A 20,050-nucleotide genomic window follows, 5' to 3' on the forward strand; every position below is an offset into this window, starting at 1 on the left:
AAAAAAAAAAAAACTGAAAATACATTCAATGATATTTAACAGTTTTAGGATTTCTTATGTAAAGTTTTTTTTTTTTGCCTAGATCCTAAGAATTATAGGCACATATACAAGTACTACATACATATACATATATAAATGTAAGTAATAAACCGAATCAATGTTGATATGTCTGTGTACAAGTATTTATTTAAAAAAGAAAAACAAAAAAAATACAAATTTCATGTTTAAATGTTTTAAATGAATGTAATTTAGTGGAATAAGAAAAAAGAAATATGAATAAACCAAAACTTCAAGTTTTTTGTCTGAATGGAAATAACTTTTACGCGTTACTTTATTTAATCTTGCTTTATTATCAATTCTGATTTCAGCGAATATCACGCCAGAGGTCCGTAAGTATTTTGGCGTCATTTTAAAGTTTACCCCAGCCCAATATCTCATGCTAACACTCTAGCGGTCAATTCCTAATAGCTTTTGTTCAATTTGTCAATTTATGACCAATTCCTTATCTTAATATAAATTAAGTTGTATATGGATTTGTAATAAATAATACAAAATTAATTAGCTAACGAGAACTTAATGACGCAGGTCATTATTGCAAAAATACTAATTTGTATATATTTTTATATACATCACAACACAACCACATATAATAGCGATAGTGAAGGCGAGCAAGTCAGAGACTGTGAGAAAGCGAATGAGAATCGCAAAAAAGAGCAATTGAGTAGGAGAGTAAAAGAAGAAAAACGTGGTAGGAAGTCAAAGGCATATCAACATGTTAGCAACTTGACTTCATGAAAATCGCATAGAAGGGTGATTCACCTTAAAAGTAAACAGGTGCAGTTTCAAAGTTAAATGAGTTAGACACAACTTGTAATAAAAACCCAGATAAGAATGCAACAAATAAACTTTACAGAGCAACATATACTCTATCGCACGTATATAAAAAAAATATATTTTTTATTTTTGCCTTGGTTAAAAGCATAGGTTAGTTATCAGAAAGCTGAAATAAAATTCATCTCATAAATGCCACATAGAATGTAGCTAGTTTCTAAAGCTTTCGCGACGTTTTCATTATGTTTGTATTTAATACACCTGTATTTATGCGATTATTTTTTTGTTGTTGTTCAATTAGCAGAATCTGCTTAGAGCCTTCATCAGCTAGTACAACTGACAGGTGTTCCGTGTCTGGGTCCACTCACAGCCGAAGGCGCGTGCAAAGGCCTTGGAGCTGGCGACGGCATCGTTAACTCGCTGCCGGCTACCGCCATGGAGGCTGCTATCCTCCAGATCCGGGTCGTCCTGGCAGAAGAACTGGGCAAAGTTAAGAAAGAAATGCTGCTGCACTGTGTGCCTCCCTTCAGATGGATTGCTGTTGTCAGCCGTTGCACTTGAGGGCGTTGCGTTGTAATTTGCCTTAAAATAGTTGTCATAGGCCAAGTACAACCCATTCACATCGGCAAATTTCTCATCGGCCATTTGGTCGTGACGACGAAACAGACAACGCCTGTGACTGCTAAATCGCCGATTGACGAGCAGGCGCATTTTTTGCTGTCCTGTTGCCTTATTGCCACGCCCATCGTAAAACACATCGGTGGGCGCAAAGCCATGCGATAGCTCGTGCGCGAGCAGAAAGCCCAACGCGCTATGCGTGTAGACCTCCGCCTGATGTGGTCGGTAAAGGTTAGCACCCAGCAGCGATTGCGGTAGGATTACCAGATTACTATCAGGCAAAAAGAACGGCGAGGCATAGCTGCCAAATCCATCAGACTGCAGTAAGTATAGCTCGTTGTCCGTTTCCATTTGCATCGCACTGTCAGCAGCCGCCGCCGCCCAGCGCTCGGCCTGTCCCAGCATGGCCAATAGATTGCCATAGTAGTCACTGGCATTCAGCTGCAGCTGTGCATAGTGCGCCTCAAGCGTTTGTTGCTGCTGCTCCGCACTGCCCAAGGGCAGCACGCCGACGCGTAGCCGCATGCGTTTCACCTTTTCGAGCAGAAAACGCTGTGTGGAGGGCCGGAACTGATTGCGATTGTCCAACAGCCGCAGCTCAAATCGCTGACGCAGCTGCTCGAAGAGCTTATGCATTGTGGCATTCGTGAGTTGTCGCTGCTCCGGTGGCTGCTGCTGCTCCAGCAGCCAATCGGCAGCATGCGTCAACAGCTGGCGCGACTGCGCGGCGCACTCTTGCCGCCCAAATGTCGGCGCCGGCAGATTGTCCAATTTGTGCAGCAGCCGAAGCTGCAGATACCGTGCGATGAGCGGTGCCGGCTCCGCTGCCAGCATATCGGACGCACAGCGCACGTGGGGCTGCAACTGAATTGTCGTCAATAGTTCTGACATTTGCAATAGCTGCAACCAGTTTAAAGCGGACGGCATCACCACATGCTCCTCGTCGTGTTCGCTTTCGCGCGCCTCCTCAAACAGTTCTTTAACGCCACAAAACAATAGCTGGTTCTCCAGCTGTTTGACCTGCAGCCATAGCTTACCCTGTGGCACGCCCAGCGGTTGTAGAGCGTGATAAAGTTGTCTGAAGCGCGTGCGATTCAACGGCTGAAAGTCATCCAGAAGCTCAGCCACTAGAACTGGCCATGGTGGGTGCAGCTGCAGCAGCCACAGCTCTGCATCCTTAAGCTTCAGAGATTTCGACATTGGTTTCCGCTCAGTTTCGTACTGCCACAGTGTAGGGAGCCCATAGTTCTTTATTAAGCGGAGCAGTGGTCTCCAGTCATTCTGCTCGGTCTTCATATCGACGTGGCTAAATTCGCGCAGCCAGCGCACAAATCGCCCCACATCGTAGCGTTCGTTGAGGGCTCGACAGGCCGCATAACTATCGCGCAGCAGCTGGACAAAGCGCGGCTGGCCAGGGGAGGGCGGCTGATCCAGCAACGCTGCCAGCCGCTCATGGTACATATAGTCCAGTTGCTCCAACTGACTGTTGTAAGCGTCAGCGGCATGCGCCTGGGCCCAGCCACCGCAGGCATGCTCATAGAAATCCACGCATGCATCGGCGCTGGCGTTCATGTGGCGCACCAAGTAGCCGGGCAGCCTCTGACTGGCATTGCCCGCTACAATGCTGGCGAAGATTGGCAGCAACAGCGACTGCAGCTTGCACATTGCACGTACGTTGCCCATGAAAATAGCGTGTGAACTGCGCAACACCATTTGCCGATGCGATCGATGATAATGAGCAAGCGCTGTGCTTATTGAAGCTGGCAGCGCTGACGCTAAATGCCCCCCTTGATAACCCACTCAGAGGCTGCTGCTCTGATGACATCATCGCCTTCAACTCAATGAGCACCGATGCGCAGGCTAATTAATATATTACCTAACTGAAAAGCGAACTACGCAACTGTCAATAAATCTGAGTGAGTGTAGGTGCTATATATATATATATATATATATATATATATATATATATATATATATATATATATATATATATATTTTATATTATTATATATTATATATACCTGCGGGTATTGCCCGCCTCTACCTATCATGATCTCCACTTCTGTTTAAACATATGTTTTAATTGTATCGAAGAAATAACCAAGTGTTGGAATCAATGGTTTCCGCCCACGTTAGTCTTGCGGTGAGAATCTGAAAGCTGAAGAATAAACTTTCGTTTATTTGACCTTTGACCAGCATTTGCCACCCAATAACGTATCAAATAAATTCTCTCAAAGATATTTGAAAATGACTTTAGGGCCAATCGGATGATAAGCAAAAAACTTGAAATCGCATTTCTAACGAGGAAGTTCGCATTATGCGAAAATGGTGAAACGCATCTCAGATGATTTTTCATATAGATCCTTGGAAATGAATTTGAGAGCGAAACGTCACCCAATAAATCTTTTTGGAGGGATGGATTTTCCGAAATGTGTGTAACACCCCTCAAATGAAATCTTCAGCACATTATTAACTTCAGCTTCCCAGCTCTTACGTGAGTGGATCCCCAATCAGACAGTCAGTCGTTCAGTCACTCAGAACAAGAATTTTGACCAAATATTATGTTTATGTTGCCAGATTTAGATGCCACATTGATATTGAGGCCAATCCATGAACAATGAGACAAGCCTAGTGGAAATTGGATGAGATTTGACCGAGTAATGGAGGTGGGAAATTGTGACTAATGTCAAAATACGATATTTGAAGGTACCATTTTCACATCAATTTTAACCAAGAATAATGGTTCGAGATTTAGATGCCAAGAAGGCCCAGGCCATGCGGGTGGGAAATTTGGAGCTTTTTTTATACCCTGAACCCATTAAAAATGGGTATAAGGGTATATTGTATTTCTGCAAAATCCAAATGTATGTAACAGGCAGAAGGAAGCTTCTCCGACCCCATAAAGTATATATATTCTTGATCAGCATCAATAGCCGAGTCGATCTAGCCATGTCCGTCTGCCCGTCCGTCCGTGTGTCCGTATGGATGAACGCAAGGATATCAGAACCTATCATAGCTAGAGACTTGAAATTTTAGATGTAGGTGCTCCTAGTGCCTAGTAAGAGGTTCTAGTCGGAAGCTCCCGAATAGAGAATACCCTGAGCCCTCTTCTTCCAAAATCAAATATTCTATATATTTTAGAAGCTATATGTCAAGTTTGGTGACTCTATTATTTACCAAAATCGCCCAAAAAACATGATATCGATATTGATTTTTATCGATTGCTTGGAAACGGAGTAAGTTATCGATTATCGGGAACAAACTCGATCTGCGCAGGCACTAGGAGCACACACAACTCAAATTTCAAGAATATATATACTCTATGGGATCTGCCTGTTACATACATTTGGATTTTGCACAAATACAATATACCCTTGTACCCATTTTTAATGGGTTCAGGGTATAAAAAAAAGAAATTATTTAACCCTAGGAATTTACCACAAACACAAATATCTTGTCTTACAAAGCAGAAGACAAGAATATTGCAACCACTTCAGAGTTTTTGATTAATGACGGGCCAAAATTCATCATTTTCCTTATTTCTATTCATGGGGCAACATCGTCAATTTATATATATAATAAAGTGAAAGTTTTTAAGCACAGTAGTTTGTGAGCCAAAATTCAAGTAGATTTTAATTTGCATAAAGCGCTTCACTTTTGCCACTGATTTAACTGTTTTCTGGTAGCACGGCCACGGCCACGGCCACGTGGTGGCTTCGCAATGTTGCCTACTGGTATACAAAATGCGTGCGACAACTATGACAAACTGAAGTAAAAAAAAAAAGAAATGGAAAGCGAGGAGGCGGCAAGAAAGGGGCCATAAACAAAACTGCAGCACACACAAAAAATGCAACGAAAGTGGGAAAAGGCTGCGTCGTTTTCTCATTCAGATTTAATGCACTTTCCGCTGAAGTGTTGCCTGCTGGGCGGTCCGGACAGCCGGTGGGTATGGCTTGCCATGGGCGGGTCGATGGGCTGTGGGCGGTGAGCGTTGGGCGTTGGGAGATGGGCGCTGGCTGCACTTGAAAGTTCTCATCAAAGTCATAAGATTTCGTTGGCTTTTAGCCTTTGGCATTTGTGTGTGTGTGTGCGTACGACACACACATGTGTGTGCGTGTGTGTGTGTGCGTGTGTGTGTGTGTATGTGTGTGTGCGTGCGTGTGTGTGTGCGTGCGTGTGTGTAAGAGGAAGTGCCCACCAAGAAACTGTCCTTAGATTGTGATGAAAAAACCCACCAAAGTGCAGTTGCCACACTTTTGCAGCAGCTGCCGTTGCCGCTGAGATCTCCACTCAACTGCCACGCATGCGACCTTGATAGGTCCTGTGGCAAGGCTAACCGCACTCAGGCTTTCGTTAGACATGAGCTATTTATAATGGCTGCAGTTTCCAATAAAAAATGAATGTATTATATAAGACGGCGAGGAAGAGGAAGCAGCAGTAGCAAAACGGCAGCAAAAACAACTGATAAATTGTAAGCCTTTTAATGCAACCAGCGGCAGCAGCAGCCGCCCCAAAAAGTAGGCAAGATATATGCTGCACATGCCTCATTTATTTTGCTTCAAATTGATTGACGCCAGCGCACAGCAACACAACAACAAGATACGCACACCCACGCACATAGTAAAAAGTGTGTGCGAGGCACAGTTTCATATTAAAGTAAACAACAGCAGCATCAACAGAAACAACAATAATAACAACAACAGCATTAATACGGGGCCAACAGATAATCAATCAGATGCTGCTTATTGGCTTTTCAAAATGCGTCGAACAAAATAAATAAAAGTCAAAGCGACAATGTGGCATGTTATGTTGCTACAGCCGCCACCAAAAAGGGGCACACAGCCAGAAAAACCCACACCGAGCCCCTCCAACCCACCCCAACCAAAACCCAAAGCCTACAAGTAAGTCGTGCCCAAGGCTGGACCCACAAAAATTGTTGTTAGCCGCCGCTTAATGCCAATTTAATAGTATGTGTGGCTCATGCACGCGTGTGTGTGTGTGTGTGTGTGTATAAGCATGCGACTAAGCCCATCACAGTGTCCAAGTATCGATAAACAAACATAATCAATGGCAATTAGGCTTTTGAGTATTGTTTTTGGTCTCTGGCTGTGCGGCCAACGGTGTCTAATTAATTTTCAATAGAATTTATGCGCCAAACAAACAGATACTCACACACACACATACACACAACCGCACATAAGCAACAGCAATGTTAATATTACCAGCATTGAGGCGTATATGAAATTTGGACATTTCATTAAATGGAATTACGGCCCTGGGCTATGTTTATTGGGCTCACTTTTCAAGTCGGTTTTACCCAATTTTGAGTTAAGTTTAAACTTTTTATTATATACAGAGTGCTCTTATGTCGCTTAACCACAGTTGTTAAGAAAACTTTTTGTGTATTAAGTAAAATGAGTTTATTTTATTGTTTTACTAGCGGTTATTAGACCCACATTTCCAGTTACATTTTAAATAAGTATTTGAAAATGAGCTTGAGGTCGGGTGCATAATACAAAAAACAGGTAACAGGTTCTAGTCTCAAGCTCCCGACTAGGGGATACCCTGAACCCTGTTCTTCCAACATCAAATATATATATATATATATATTCTATTTTAGAAGCTACATGTCAAGTTTGGTGACTCTAGCTCTTATTATTTACCAAAATTGCCCAAAAAACAGGATATCGATATCGATTTTTATCGATTGCTTGGAAACGGAGTAAGTTATCGATTATCGGAAACAAACTCGATCTGCACAGGCAATAGGAGCACCTACATTTAATATTTCAAGTCCCTAGCTATGATAGGTTCTGAGATCCTTGCGTTCATACATACGGACAGACGGACGGACGGACGGACAGACAAACGGACATGGCTAGATCGACTCGGCTATTGATGCTGGTTAAGAATATATATACTTTATGGGGTCGGAGATGCTTCCTTCTGCCTGTTACATACATTTGGATTTTGCACAAATACAATATACCCTTATACCCATTTTTAATGGGTTCAGGGTATAAAAAGATTGCAATCGAATTTTTGTGGGGCGATCCTCAAAATTCGTTGAAAAACGTACATATTCTTTTGTAACAGGTGGCCTTACTAAGTTTCACCTGCACGTGGGGAAACTGGGAGAAGAACGCTTGCATGAAACTTTTTTGTCAATCATTCGATCGAATTCTTTTTGTTAGCTGTTCGCACAAAAACTGTACATTCGCTCATGTTACATGTGAACTCCTCTGTAATTTTGAGAGTGTTGGAACAGAAGATAACACTCTCGATAAGTATCGATTATAATCGACAAGAAATTCGTCTGAACTGAAACGCTTAGCATGAGACTCTATAAAAAAAGCTAATAGGAATATCTTCAACCATTTTTGAAGATTGAAAACAACGACAGCTTTAAGGGTTATTATTGATATTATTTAGTAAGAGCTGTTGCTTTGTTTAGCTCATATCTGTGATCTGAAGCCTAATGAAAGTTTCAACTGTCTTTCATTTGTGTTAATAGGTTTCATATCCCTGCTCTGGGCTATTAAGGCAAATTATAAAATTACAAAACGAGCGAACGTTAACAGAAACTAAATAAAAACGGATGCCAAAAGACGGCAAATGGCAAATTTCCCTTGCAATTAAACATAAAGACCGAAAACCCCTAAAACCCAAAAACACTCAGACAAACCGCAGACAAATTGCAAAGCCCAGAAAAAAAGTAAATATATAAAAAACAAGAGAAACTTCTATCTTCGGAACGCCGAGCATTAAATACCCTTGTAGAATTATGTCTTACGAGCTGGCAGATATGTGTAGGGTTTAGTGAAACGCGTGAATGCTGAGTTTGCTTAAGCTGATAGACTTGGCTCATATAAAGAATGAGGTCCAGTATGTACTGCATTTAACAGAAAGACAGATCGAAGCAAAGTTATCTGATAGATAGCTTTAAGACTAAGAGACAAGATTGTATAGAAACAAGCAGAAGGACGAGCAGTTAATATGTTTAAGAATATATATACTTTATATAATCGAAGATGTCTATTTCTATGCTTTACACATTTAATGAAAAAACCAAAATACCCTGTAGAATAGTATAAAAATGGCAGCATGCATTTAAATTAAAATCTACCCAGCCGCCGGGCGTGCGCTTTGTCTGACCCTTTGTTCGGTGCGCTGGTACTGGACCAGGTCCTGGCCCTGGCACTGGATCTGGCTCTGGTCCGGCTGTCCTTAATTGCAAAAGCCTCGACACAACAACAAAGTCAACAACGACAGCAGCAACTACAGCCACAATGGGCAACACGCACACACACAGAACTATCAATTGTGAAATGAGGTTGTGCACTGGATGAGCTTTTGGCACATAATTAGCTATGAATGATGGAAGCGCTTTCGACGTGCCCTCAGACTCACTTAAAGTCCAGCTATAAGCCCCATTTTAGATGGCGCTACATGGCCAGAAGGTCAACAACAAGAGCCACCATTTTGTTGCAATCTAACCGACAATGTGTGGCCAAAGGGTCAGCAGAGCATTTGTGGTTTTGTAAGTCTCTTTGTTTCTTGGAAGGCTATCAAAAGGTACCGAAACGATGTGTCGGGTCACATAGGGACAAGAAAGCGCACGACAATTGATTCAATAAATCGAATTTGCCATTTATAATCGAATTTTATTGAAATTCCGTTGAATTTCAGCTGCCCTTATTATGTGACGCACAGGCGTAGACGTCTTCGATTCCATAAACGCTATATATATATATATATATATATATATATATATATATATTGGATCAATATTAACCGTCGAGTTTTCTATCTCTCTTTCTCTTGCCACGACAAGTGGCTAATAAGTGGGTCACATTGCTTGATTCGAATCATTTATTAACTCCTAAAAGCGGGCATGACAATGCAGAATAGTGTTAAATGATGACTCGCGCTTTTGCCATTTGGGTGCTTCTAATGCATTGGCGGAAACAATGAGCGCAACCCCCGAGTTCCAAGTCTACAAGACAATGGAGGGCAATTTGCCTTGAATTACTACTGCATTCAAATCACTGAATCATTTCTAAATCTTTGCACTTAATTTTTTTTATATTTTTCAATAATATATCTACAGTTTATCCTATTGAGTTTTCTGGTGCCCTGATAAATTCCTGGTTGAAGTTTCATAGCCCATTTCGCTCCGATTATACTCTCTGAGCAGGATCAGATGAAGTAAAACGATTAAGCATGGCATGCAAATCCGGCAAATATATGCAAGTATACTATAACTATATATTGAATGCGATTGCTACTTGGGTGCCCATTTCAATACTTTTGTATATATTTTAGCATATATATTGTTGAATATTCCAATTTCGAGTTCTATTCCTGTATTTGTGTTTCTAGCACCCGGCAACTGGGTCGACATAAATATTTAATGAGGTGAGCGTCCAGGTGTGAGCGGCCATTAGCATTTCGCCCATAGGGTGGCGCACGCGACAAGGACTTTAACCCGGACTAATGGAGGGTGGGAAGGAAGGAGGGAAGTGTGCGGTACAAGGATGGAGAGACGGACAGACGGCATTTGTCACGACTTGTATAATCAAAAGGTGTTTCTAATTTATGAATCAACATAATTAGCTTTAATAATATGTTGCCGGCCAGCGAAAATTAGCTACGCTTTTCTGTGTATATGTGCATGTGTGGGCGGACAGTGGGGCGGCCGAGCTTAAATATGGGCGTATGTTGGTCTGAAATTTAATATTCATATTAATTAACTGAACTGAAAATGCGCCGTGATCATAAGAGGCGCAAGATTGAAATAGATAAGCCAAACTGTGATTAATGACATATCGTGAGCGATAGTTAACTATGACTGTGAGACGAAAATAAATCACAGGAACTGCGTAAAAGGGGCGCGTACCAAATCAATACCATGGCAACATATTTATGGGGTTGGGTTTTCTATTATTAGCAAGATTCAATCAAACTGAATTTGGATGCCAAAAGTCTTTTAATTAAATCACAATTTATTTTGCGCCAGGCTATTTTTACAAAATAAAAAATCAATTTTCCAAGTACCTCAGGTCCTAGAAAAGTTGTTGACATCCTTCACAATGCGCCTCTAGTAGATACAAAGCAGATAATAATTGTTCTAGGCTTCGAGTGTTGCAAGTAATTTGCAAAAAACTTTTGCCCCATCCTCACAACCTTCGTCCCGCTACGTGAACGTTGTCGTTGTCATTCTCGTTGCCCCAGCTACGTGGCGCATGTGTAATTTGCAATGTGTAATGCAATAAACTTTGGACACGAAATGAAAGCTAAAACCCCGAAACTGTCGCAAAGGCAAGGATAGTACTTATGTATATATCTTTGGCTGCCCTTCCTTGTTTCTTTGTTGGTCTGTCTGAAGAGAGACCACTGTGCGTTTGCCCGTGTGTCCGTCTGTACTATTTTTTGCCCCAAACCGAAATATATATGCAATTTCAGTCAATTTGTCATGACACTTAGCACTGCGTACTGCGGCAATATCATCTATTAATTAATTAGTGCTTCGTTAAAAGTTACTCTGCCTGTGCCCTAGTTTTCAGTTCCAGGCAATTGTAATTCGAGTGCCTTGGGCCTTGCCCCGATGTATGTGCATGTTGTGCGTTGCTTGGGACAACAGTCTAAGTGAATGGGTAGCACTTTTATCGTTTATCGATAGCACGCAGAGCAGCACGAGGCAAGTTGTCATCGCTCTCCACTGACAAGCACAACAAAGCCTGCCATATGACAGAAGACAAAGCCACAGTAGAGGGCGCTGTGCCCGAGAAGAGGTCTGGCCTCAACCTGAGGGCATTTGCGCGTCACATCCATGTGAGGCGAATGCGGTTTTGCGGCTGGGCAGCAAATCCCTGAAGCATCAGCCTAACCCCGACAGAGTACCATGGGCGAGGAACGTGTCAATTAGTAAAAGCAGCCGCCTTTCTCGCATTTTTTTAAGGGAAACCGTTTGTATTGCATAGATTCGCATAGAATTTCACTTCTGCTGCACATTGTGCGACCCGCGGCGCATGTGTCAAGTGCCACAACGCGTATGTGTATTAATCTATGCGTGTGTGTTCGTGTGTTTGTATGCAGCCGTGAGTGTTCGTGTGACTGTTTGTGAATCGCTGCGCACAGTAGCCGTCATTTAATTTCACGCTTGCCAACCACGATATGCCCCCTTGCTCGTGGCCACGTTGGCCCCGCCCTGCTGGGCACCTAGTAGCAGCAGCAGCAGGTTGCAAATATTTTGCAGCACTATAATTTTGTTAAAGTCCGGTTAGTTGCTAATGTTTTTTAATTTAATTATAGCCCTAGTCGTGTAGTCCACAGCCAGGGTAAACAAAATTTGCATTTGCACTGGAAGTGGCTACAGGAATGTTCGTGTTTGTGAACCGACCGGGCGGCTGTGAAAGGGTCAACCATGCTAATAGATTGTGGGAGAGCTGGCAGCTGCAAATGTTGTCATACGTCTAAGTATACCCTTTTAACTAGTGTGGAAGTGAGTATGCAACATGGCACTTAATCTTTAGAGCACATTATTTAATTTTAATTATGAGGGTTAGATGAAGTATAGCATTAGAGACAGGGAGAGAGAGCGTGTGGAAAAAACAAGAGCATAAAATGTCTAATGCAAATTCAAACTTTCTCATCAGATCAAGTATGTTGAGCTGTAGGGGTCAGAAAGCTTTGAAAGCCTAATTTAAAAAATAAATAAAATATAGTATATATTCACACTTGCAATATATCTATCTTAAACTCTTGATCATCAACTATGTAGATCTGTGGGGCTCAGAGAACCTAAGATTATATCTAAACAATCTCTCAGCACGGACATTTCTTGCAAATGATTAGATAATGCAATTGAATTCATAAAAACCAGGATTTTATACAGGATAACAGGGTATCTACATAGTTGCTCAGCACTTAGATCTGGAATCCTTTTGTTGTTAGCGTTATTCTGCAGCTGCTGCGTTCGGCCAACTATAGCTTACGTTGCATAGTGGAAACTGCAGCAGGTGAGTTTCTAAAGTAGAGCCCGTGCCCGAACCCTAACCCGCATTCGCAACCGCACCTACAGCCGCATGCGCCGAACCAAATACAAGGAACATATAGTAATCTGTGCTATCGCGCCAACGCCCACTGCTTCCAGTGGCCGTTGAGCGTGGCATGTACTAAGCGAGAGTAAAAGCAATTCGACCACAACAAGCAACATCGGATGACAACGGCCACACCCGCACTACCAGCCATTGAGACGCCCAAAAGGGCTTAACAAAGCCGCCCTATGGACTCGAAAGACTCGAGCCGGCGGTCTGCTACAGACTGCAATATTAGCTGGTGGGAAAGCGAACCAGCTGCAGCAAAAGGAGTTTCGACAGTGACTGTCGCGGTCGCCAGACACTTGGAATTGAGTTTGTATCATCCAAACCCAAAGGCTGCTCTTTGTGTTTATTTGATCTGTTGTCATGGTTTTTGGGACTGTCAAATCTGCCTATTCACTTTGGCTCTTAGTCTGACAAGATATTTGTTAAAAATCTTTTTAATGTATTATTTATTTCGCTAGGGACTAGGACGATGAGCTTGTCGTAGATCAAAGCAGCTACTGCTTTATAAGCTTTACTCAGTAGGCTTGCACGCTTCGGATTGAGAAATTATTCGGTTACCGAACATGAGCTTCAATAAACCAATTGCAAAGATATTGCCAATATTCTATATCAAAATTAAGCTCAAAAATAAGTCAAGTGTATTTGAAGATCTGGACCAAAGTTTTTACTTTCGAACGATGCGTAAACTGGGGGGAATTTGAAAACTTTCTTTTGGCAAAAACTCGCTGCCTTAATCGTTGCCAGTCCAAGCTCCCCACGGTGCAGTGAAACTGGTTCGCGGAACTAGTTTTACTCAAAGAGTTTCCTTATAAGCCTCATTTATTCCTTGGAAATAAACAGCTTTCATTTCGTAATTTCACATTCTTGGAATCATTTCGGACAGGATTTGGTTCGGGCTAAATTTCCTGTAATAAATGCTATTTCCATTCAATAACCAAATTGCGTTCAGGTCTGAATCCGTTCTCAACTATTTTGTCCGCATCTTAAGCTAAAAAAAGGACATGAGCCCATCGAAAAAAAGGTCATCGGATAGGCGCCGGGATGCATGCAAATATGTGATAACAACCGTCTAGGTGACTAGGTCGCCCCAGACTAAGCCCATGCACATAATTATCAAATGCTCTGCTGACGGAAATTGAGGCAAGCATCAAAGGCCAAATGAGGCGCCGTTTGCGACCCTTGAAAAAAAGACGACTACGACTCAAATCACTGGTAAATAGGTCTACACCAGCTGATACCCTGTGCTTACCTTTCGCTTGTGAATGGCAATGCCTTAAACTAGGTTTAAACAAACGAGCTGATCGAACCCGGATTCCAATTTATTAAGAACCGAACCATTTATCAAATGAAATATATATGACAAGAAAACATGATTCGAAACAAAAGCAGAGTTCATTAGTGTTGGAAACAGGTGCATCTGCGGCACACAAAGCAGAGTATTCGAACAGTAAAATATGAATAGAGATCGAAGTTCTTTTGAAGACGATTCGCAGTTTCTGTCTGTCACAAACATTTTTCCAACTATACAAAACCTCTCTTTAATCTACGCCTATGGATTGAGGGAAAAGAAAATGGTGAATCTGCCGGATAGTGTTTGCAATTTAATTTCCTAAAAGCACTACGAATGCACAATGACCAAAAACTACAGTGACGGATATGAAATTATAGAAGACGGTGGTTGGCATTGGTTGTTGGGAAAGGCAATGGGAATGGGAATGGTGCAGACCAAAGCTGTTCCTAGTGCTGCGAATCAACATCAGCTCGTAATGAGCTGGAATGAAAAGTTACCAAGTTTATGTGACCCGACTGAGCAACTTGCTGACAAATTGTTGCAAAAATTTAATTACTTGCAAATGAGTTGTGAACACGAGGCAGCTGCCAAGAACTTTGCTGCCAGCATCATTAGGCTAATTAAACGGGCATTACCCAACACTGGCTAACGAAACCAACTGTGACATGGAATCGAAGACGATGACGCAATAGAATAGACGCTAATAGAAATGAGAATTTAAATGAAAAAGCAAACGTAAACGGTGACGGAAATGGAATTGAAAATTGAGATTGACAAAGAGATGCATGCAATTAAGTAATTAGCTCAATTCGAGTGCAGTTTTCTTCTTCTTTTTTTTATAGATAGACAAAAAAACAGCAAAGCAAGTTTCGTCGTGAAGCTTTCAAAGTTCTTAATAGTTGACAATCAGTTTAATTCGAAAATTTAGCAACTCATTTCTTTGACAAGAAGAAAAATGTTGGGTGGAATTGAAAGTGAGCAGAGAGCAGCACCCATATGACCTATGCCAAATGTAATTTAATAATCTTTAAAGTTTAACAGACAGATCAGCTAACACGAGCACGAATAAAATCAATGGAATTTGTTGTTTGTAAAATACCTATTAAATTTGATGGTTATAGAAAGAAAAAAAGATAAACTTTAGCAAAATTTTTAGAACTTGTAAAATGTTTAAGTCAAATCAAATGTCAAAGTCTTTGTAAGCAATTGATATACAGCAGAGCACAGTGGGGAATATTATTTTTCCAGCAAAATCAATTCACTAAAGTTGTACAAAGGCTTGTAAATTAAAGTTTCACAAAATTTGATAGAAATTTGAACTAACAAGTTTTTAACACACAATGTCTGTGAGCTGACAACTTAATTTAAATGTAAGCATTGCACAAACAAAAAATGTAATTGTAAATGTCAAGGTTAGCACAAAAGTATATACTCTTGTCGAATCTGGGCCAGTTCAACCTTTTGTTAATACGTGACAGCGTGACAGAAAAGTATGAAAACAAAAATCTTGTTCTCTAAGTGATTCATCCTCTCTCTCATTGATATCGATACGTATATTTAATCGAAAAACTAATGTGATCTGCACGGAAAACGCGTGGAATTGATTTTTACATCCTGTTAATATATTGACATTAAAAGTTTGGAGTTTAAATGCAATTGGAAGCTGCTGCAACTGAAGCTCGAGATGCACGCATTCTTTATATAAATATATATTTGTCCTAATATCTGTAAATATTATTATGAAACAGGGCATCTGACAGTCGTCGAGACTTAAGCAAAGAAAGAATATTAATTTTAGGGCTACCCATCAAAATGTCAAAAATTTTAAACATTAATGCATTTTGATAGTTTTTCAATTTGACTTCGTTAATTGGATTTGCAGAGACTACGCAGTAAAAATAAACATGGCTGAAAAAAGATGAGAAAAAATTAAAAACAAAAATACCTAAAAAAAAAACAGCTAAAAAACCAAACTCATTTTCATATGCAAAGAGACAGCTCAACTACGCACAGCAAAGTGTATGTGTGTGTGTGGGGATGTGGATGGGGGTGTAAGTGCGCGTGTGTGTGTGTGTGCGTGTATCTGCATAAATTTAAAAGTTTTGCACATTTCTTTATTTATTTATATCGTTGTGTTTGTCTTTGCCGTCCCTTTGCAATAACAAGCAAACAAAAAATAAAATAAAATAATAAGCAATGAAATCAACAATAAAATATTGCATAATTTGGTAATTTAGTAAGCAGCTAAAAATAGACGCAGCTCGTCAGGAAAAGATTTGTTTGGGAAATCGATGAAATTTGCTGGTGAGCAAAAGAGGGCGAGCCGCAGTGGGAGTAGGCGGGGTAGGCGGGGTAGGCCACATTGATGCCACAAATATGCTGCCACTTTAGTTAAGCAAGACAAATGGCGGACACACGTTGCCAGACGCTGCCTGGTTTACAGTTTTTAAAGGCGCTGCAGCAAGTGCAGTCGGCTTGGGGTGTGTGCGTGCGTCTGTGTGTGTGTGTGTGTGTGCGCGTATGTGAGGGTCTGTTTAGGGTGTGCCAGTTGTCCATATGAGCTGTAGCTAGTGGCAGCTCATAAATGTCAGCTCGCTAGATGTAGATGTACTGAGTTCCATTTAAAGGGTACCACGCCCCACACCTTTCCGAAAACCAAAAATATACAAGTGAGTGCAATAGTTACTAGTGCTCAACTCGAACATACCCTGCACCCAGCATCAACATGCCGTTACATATCTTCGGAGCTTCTTTGAAACACACAAACAAGCAAGCACTTTATACAACAGCTGTGCTTCGTCCTCCTTCAGCTGTAAACTAAGGAGCATGCATTCTCCAATAGCTCCGGTGCTTACCATCGAATGCGATCTCCGCCTAGCAAAGGTCGGAGATAAGACAAATTTATTTAGCAGCTGCTACGCCAACAAGCTGCTGCGGCATCCGAGTATGGTCGCCGGGATCCTGATTGACTCCACTACAGAGAGACGCCTTCAAGGGATATACCCCTGTGATCTACCGGCCAGGATAGTTATTTAAGTCCTATTCTTTTAAAAGTCTATGCTCACAACACCAGCACTGCAACTTCCCCTTCTTTGTATGAACCCTATAACCTACACAACCCTGTGACTGCACGGCACTTTCATAATCTTTTGCTTGTTAGAGATCAGAAGGTACTCAAATCAATATTAATCGATATTATATACATAAAAGAATGATGTATAAGAATCTATATTTTAAATATGGATCTTCTATAGTTTTCAAACTAGATGACACAATCGGACGGGCAAACGACGCTGGATTGCCTTTGCTCAGCATCGTCGCAGATGTCTCCTAACATCTGCACAACTATAACACCCCTTTTTGATGGTTGCAGGGTATAAGAAAAAGAGAAACTCAACTGACAAATAACTCAAAAGTGATTGATGATGGTCATGACATGCTGACACATATAAATGCCTGCAAATGGAGCTCAAGACTATGCCGTTGACGTGTCGCCTGCTATATAAACCATATAGAGCATATAGCATAAGCCTTCAGCCATATTCCGTTACCGTTACCGTTGCCGTTACCCATGTCTCACACATTAGCTCTGAGATACTAAGACCCTTCACCCCATTCCGCCCTTTGGCATTAAGTGTTTCGGGCTTTTGTTTTTGCAATATGCGTGCGTGATTTTTGTTTTTTTTTTTCGCTCCTGCGTGCATTATTATTCAACAACCCAAACATGCCCAGGCTCATGTTACTTAAGAGGGCTGCAAGGGGCGGGGCGTTGCCAAATAGTTTGCCGCGATTATTGCCATTCATTGGTTGTGTTTGATAACAAACTCGGGCATGGTGGCCGCTGGCTGGTGGCCACAGGCTGACAACTGACAGCTGGTGGCTATAAGCTGCTGGCTGTTAAATGATGTAAATTGACCCCGTCGCCGCCCTGCATACACCTCTGCATGAAAAAGGTTTTTGCCACTTGAAGTCCGAAAGTGTGTGCCGCCCAGGGGCTTTCTTTACATTCAGTAATTACCTGAACTTCAAACTTAAAACAGGCGCCGGCAGCTAAATGCTCGCTTGCCGTTGATGTCCCTGTTGTCGAAGCTTTTTAAACTGCTGCATATCTGCAGGCGAACACAGCCATGAAGTGAGCGAAAGAGAGGGAGAGAGAGAGAGAGAGAGGGAGAGAGACAGAGAGTGAGTACGAGTCGCTGAAGGTAAGCGAAAAGCAGATAAGTAGCTGCCATTTTTGCCAAATCCAGGTGCCAGTACAGACAGTACAGTACAGACGACGGCAATTTAAGGCCACTAAAGTTTTAAGAACTAAATACTTTGCGAGACACAATTTTCAACTTTTGCTTAATTATTTAAAGTGCAGCTACAGTTGCTTTAAGAGAATAACACTTATAATTCCTGGAAGATACAGAACAATGAATGATAAATAATAAATAAACGTAGGACTTGTAAGCAGTAAGCCTGCTTGAACCGAAGCAAATAGAAATTCCATTCCATTAGCGACACCTTGAGCCCTATTTTCTGTTTAAAGAACAACCGAACCTAAGCCAGAGCCAACAAAATATTTACCTAAACATAGTTTGCTTCAAAAGAACTTGTTTTTGATATATTTAAAAAAATGGTTGCAAAATTTTAAAGGCTTAACATAGCACCAAACTTAATTAGTTTGTATGAACAATAACGATTTAAACTATTACCATAATAATATTAAATATTAAAAAAATAATGCACAATTTTAAATATTTAACATAGCACAAAAATGAATAAGTTTGAATGAACAAGCTTTTTGCTGAGTTGGGTTTGCTTTTTGGGTTTTTAGTGCACAAAAACTAAATTTTCGTTTATGGCAAAAATATAATAAAATATAATAATATATAATATAAAGACTGATCATTTAAAATGTTGCAACAATATTTTTTAATATTTAATTTTAAAGCATTTTTGGAAAAAATGTAAATGATTTACTTTGGATAAACAATATATTATCAAGCCTTTTGCTCAGTTACATTTTTAATGGACAAGAATAAAAAAATGGATAAGCAATAAATATTTAAATTTTTTCAAAAATATTTTTAAATTGCAATTGGCGAAATTTCGAATGTTTAACATAACACGATAATGAATAAGTCTGTACAACTATAATATATAATCAAGCTGTGGCTTGTCATATATACGAATTAAATAACATATATGGGGCAGTCAACTTGTACTCCAATCCGATGTTCAAAAGTAAGAAACTAATAACTATAAAATGTTTATGGCACCAATTTGTAGTCATGTGTGGGAATGTCGCATCTTCATTCAACTGGTGTTGAACCAGAGACAAGCATTTCGTTTACAAATTGCTGGTTATTCCGTGTTAATCCGTCTCACGCTATCCGACCCCCTATCCAGGCAACCCATAAATTACTCCCAACTTACACAGGAAAAAAAGGAGAGCGGTTTGTCATTCACAATGCACCATTCACCAACCGCCATTCACAATTTCATTGCAGCAGCAGCAGCATCAGCAGCAACACTTCAAAACTGATGACACTATCAATTTGGATGGTACCCAGTCGTACGTGACAACACCCCTAATCCTCAGACCCCCCCACATACTGTGCACAGTATGCCCCTCTCAGGCACTGCTCGGTGAAGCATTGCAATGCCATTTTCATGCTTTATTTGCGGCTGGCCTCGCACAAATTGATGTTTTTGAGCTTTGTTGCCGCCGTTGTTGCCGTTGCAAATATATAGCCGTAAAGCATAGAACTGCAGTCGGTTCCCTTGACAAATTTCACTTTTATTATACACTTTGTTGCTGCTTCTTTGTGTGCGCATGTTTGCTGGCATTTGCACATAATCAAAGATCGCTTCCTGACACTTGCCACATGCCACATAGCCACATAGCATGCACAATAAAGAACATGCAAGTTGAGTGCTGAATATCCCATTATTCGCCTTAGTAGTAATGAATTATAGTTAATATTTTACAATCTAACAATTGCAAATATAGCCCAGAACAATACATTTTCGCACGTGAGACAGATATCTCTTCAAACCAAATCCAAACAACATCCATGACAATTCCAATTGTCGGTAAAACATGAATTCTTGTTGGTTGCTTTTAAGCCGAAAAATGTTTTGTCAGGTAAATGTTATGGATTTTCTGAATATTCTGCACTCTTCGTTTTACACTCTTCATTTGGTTTAGTTATCA

General features: G+C 40.8%; 1 protein-coding gene across 1 annotated transcript; it reads right to left on the reverse strand.

Moving 5' to 3' along the window:
- Positions 1–937: 937 nt before the first annotated feature.
- LOC115771329 lies at positions 938–3,114 on the reverse strand. The gene has a single exon (XM_030716995.1). It carries the CDS (start codon positions 3,112–3,114, stop codon positions 1,159–1,161), a length of 1,956 nt encoding a protein of 651 aa, XP_030572855.1. The 3' UTR covers positions 938–1,158.
- Between the last annotated feature and the right edge of the window lie 16,936 nt (positions 3,115–20,050).

Source organism: Drosophila novamexicana, unplaced genomic scaffold, assembly GCF_003285875.2.
Source record: "Drosophila novamexicana strain 15010-1031.04,08,12 unplaced genomic scaffold, DnovRS2.1 tig00000068-arrow-arrow-pilon, whole genome shotgun sequence".
Lineage (NCBI taxonomy): Eukaryota > Metazoa > Arthropoda > Insecta > Diptera > Drosophilidae > Drosophila > Drosophila novamexicana.

Coding starts and splice junctions, on each gene's coding strand:
- LOC115771329 (XM_030716995.1), bottom strand. CDS start 3,114: ATGTGCAAGCTGCAGTCGCTGTTGCTGCCAATCTTCGCCAGCATTGTA.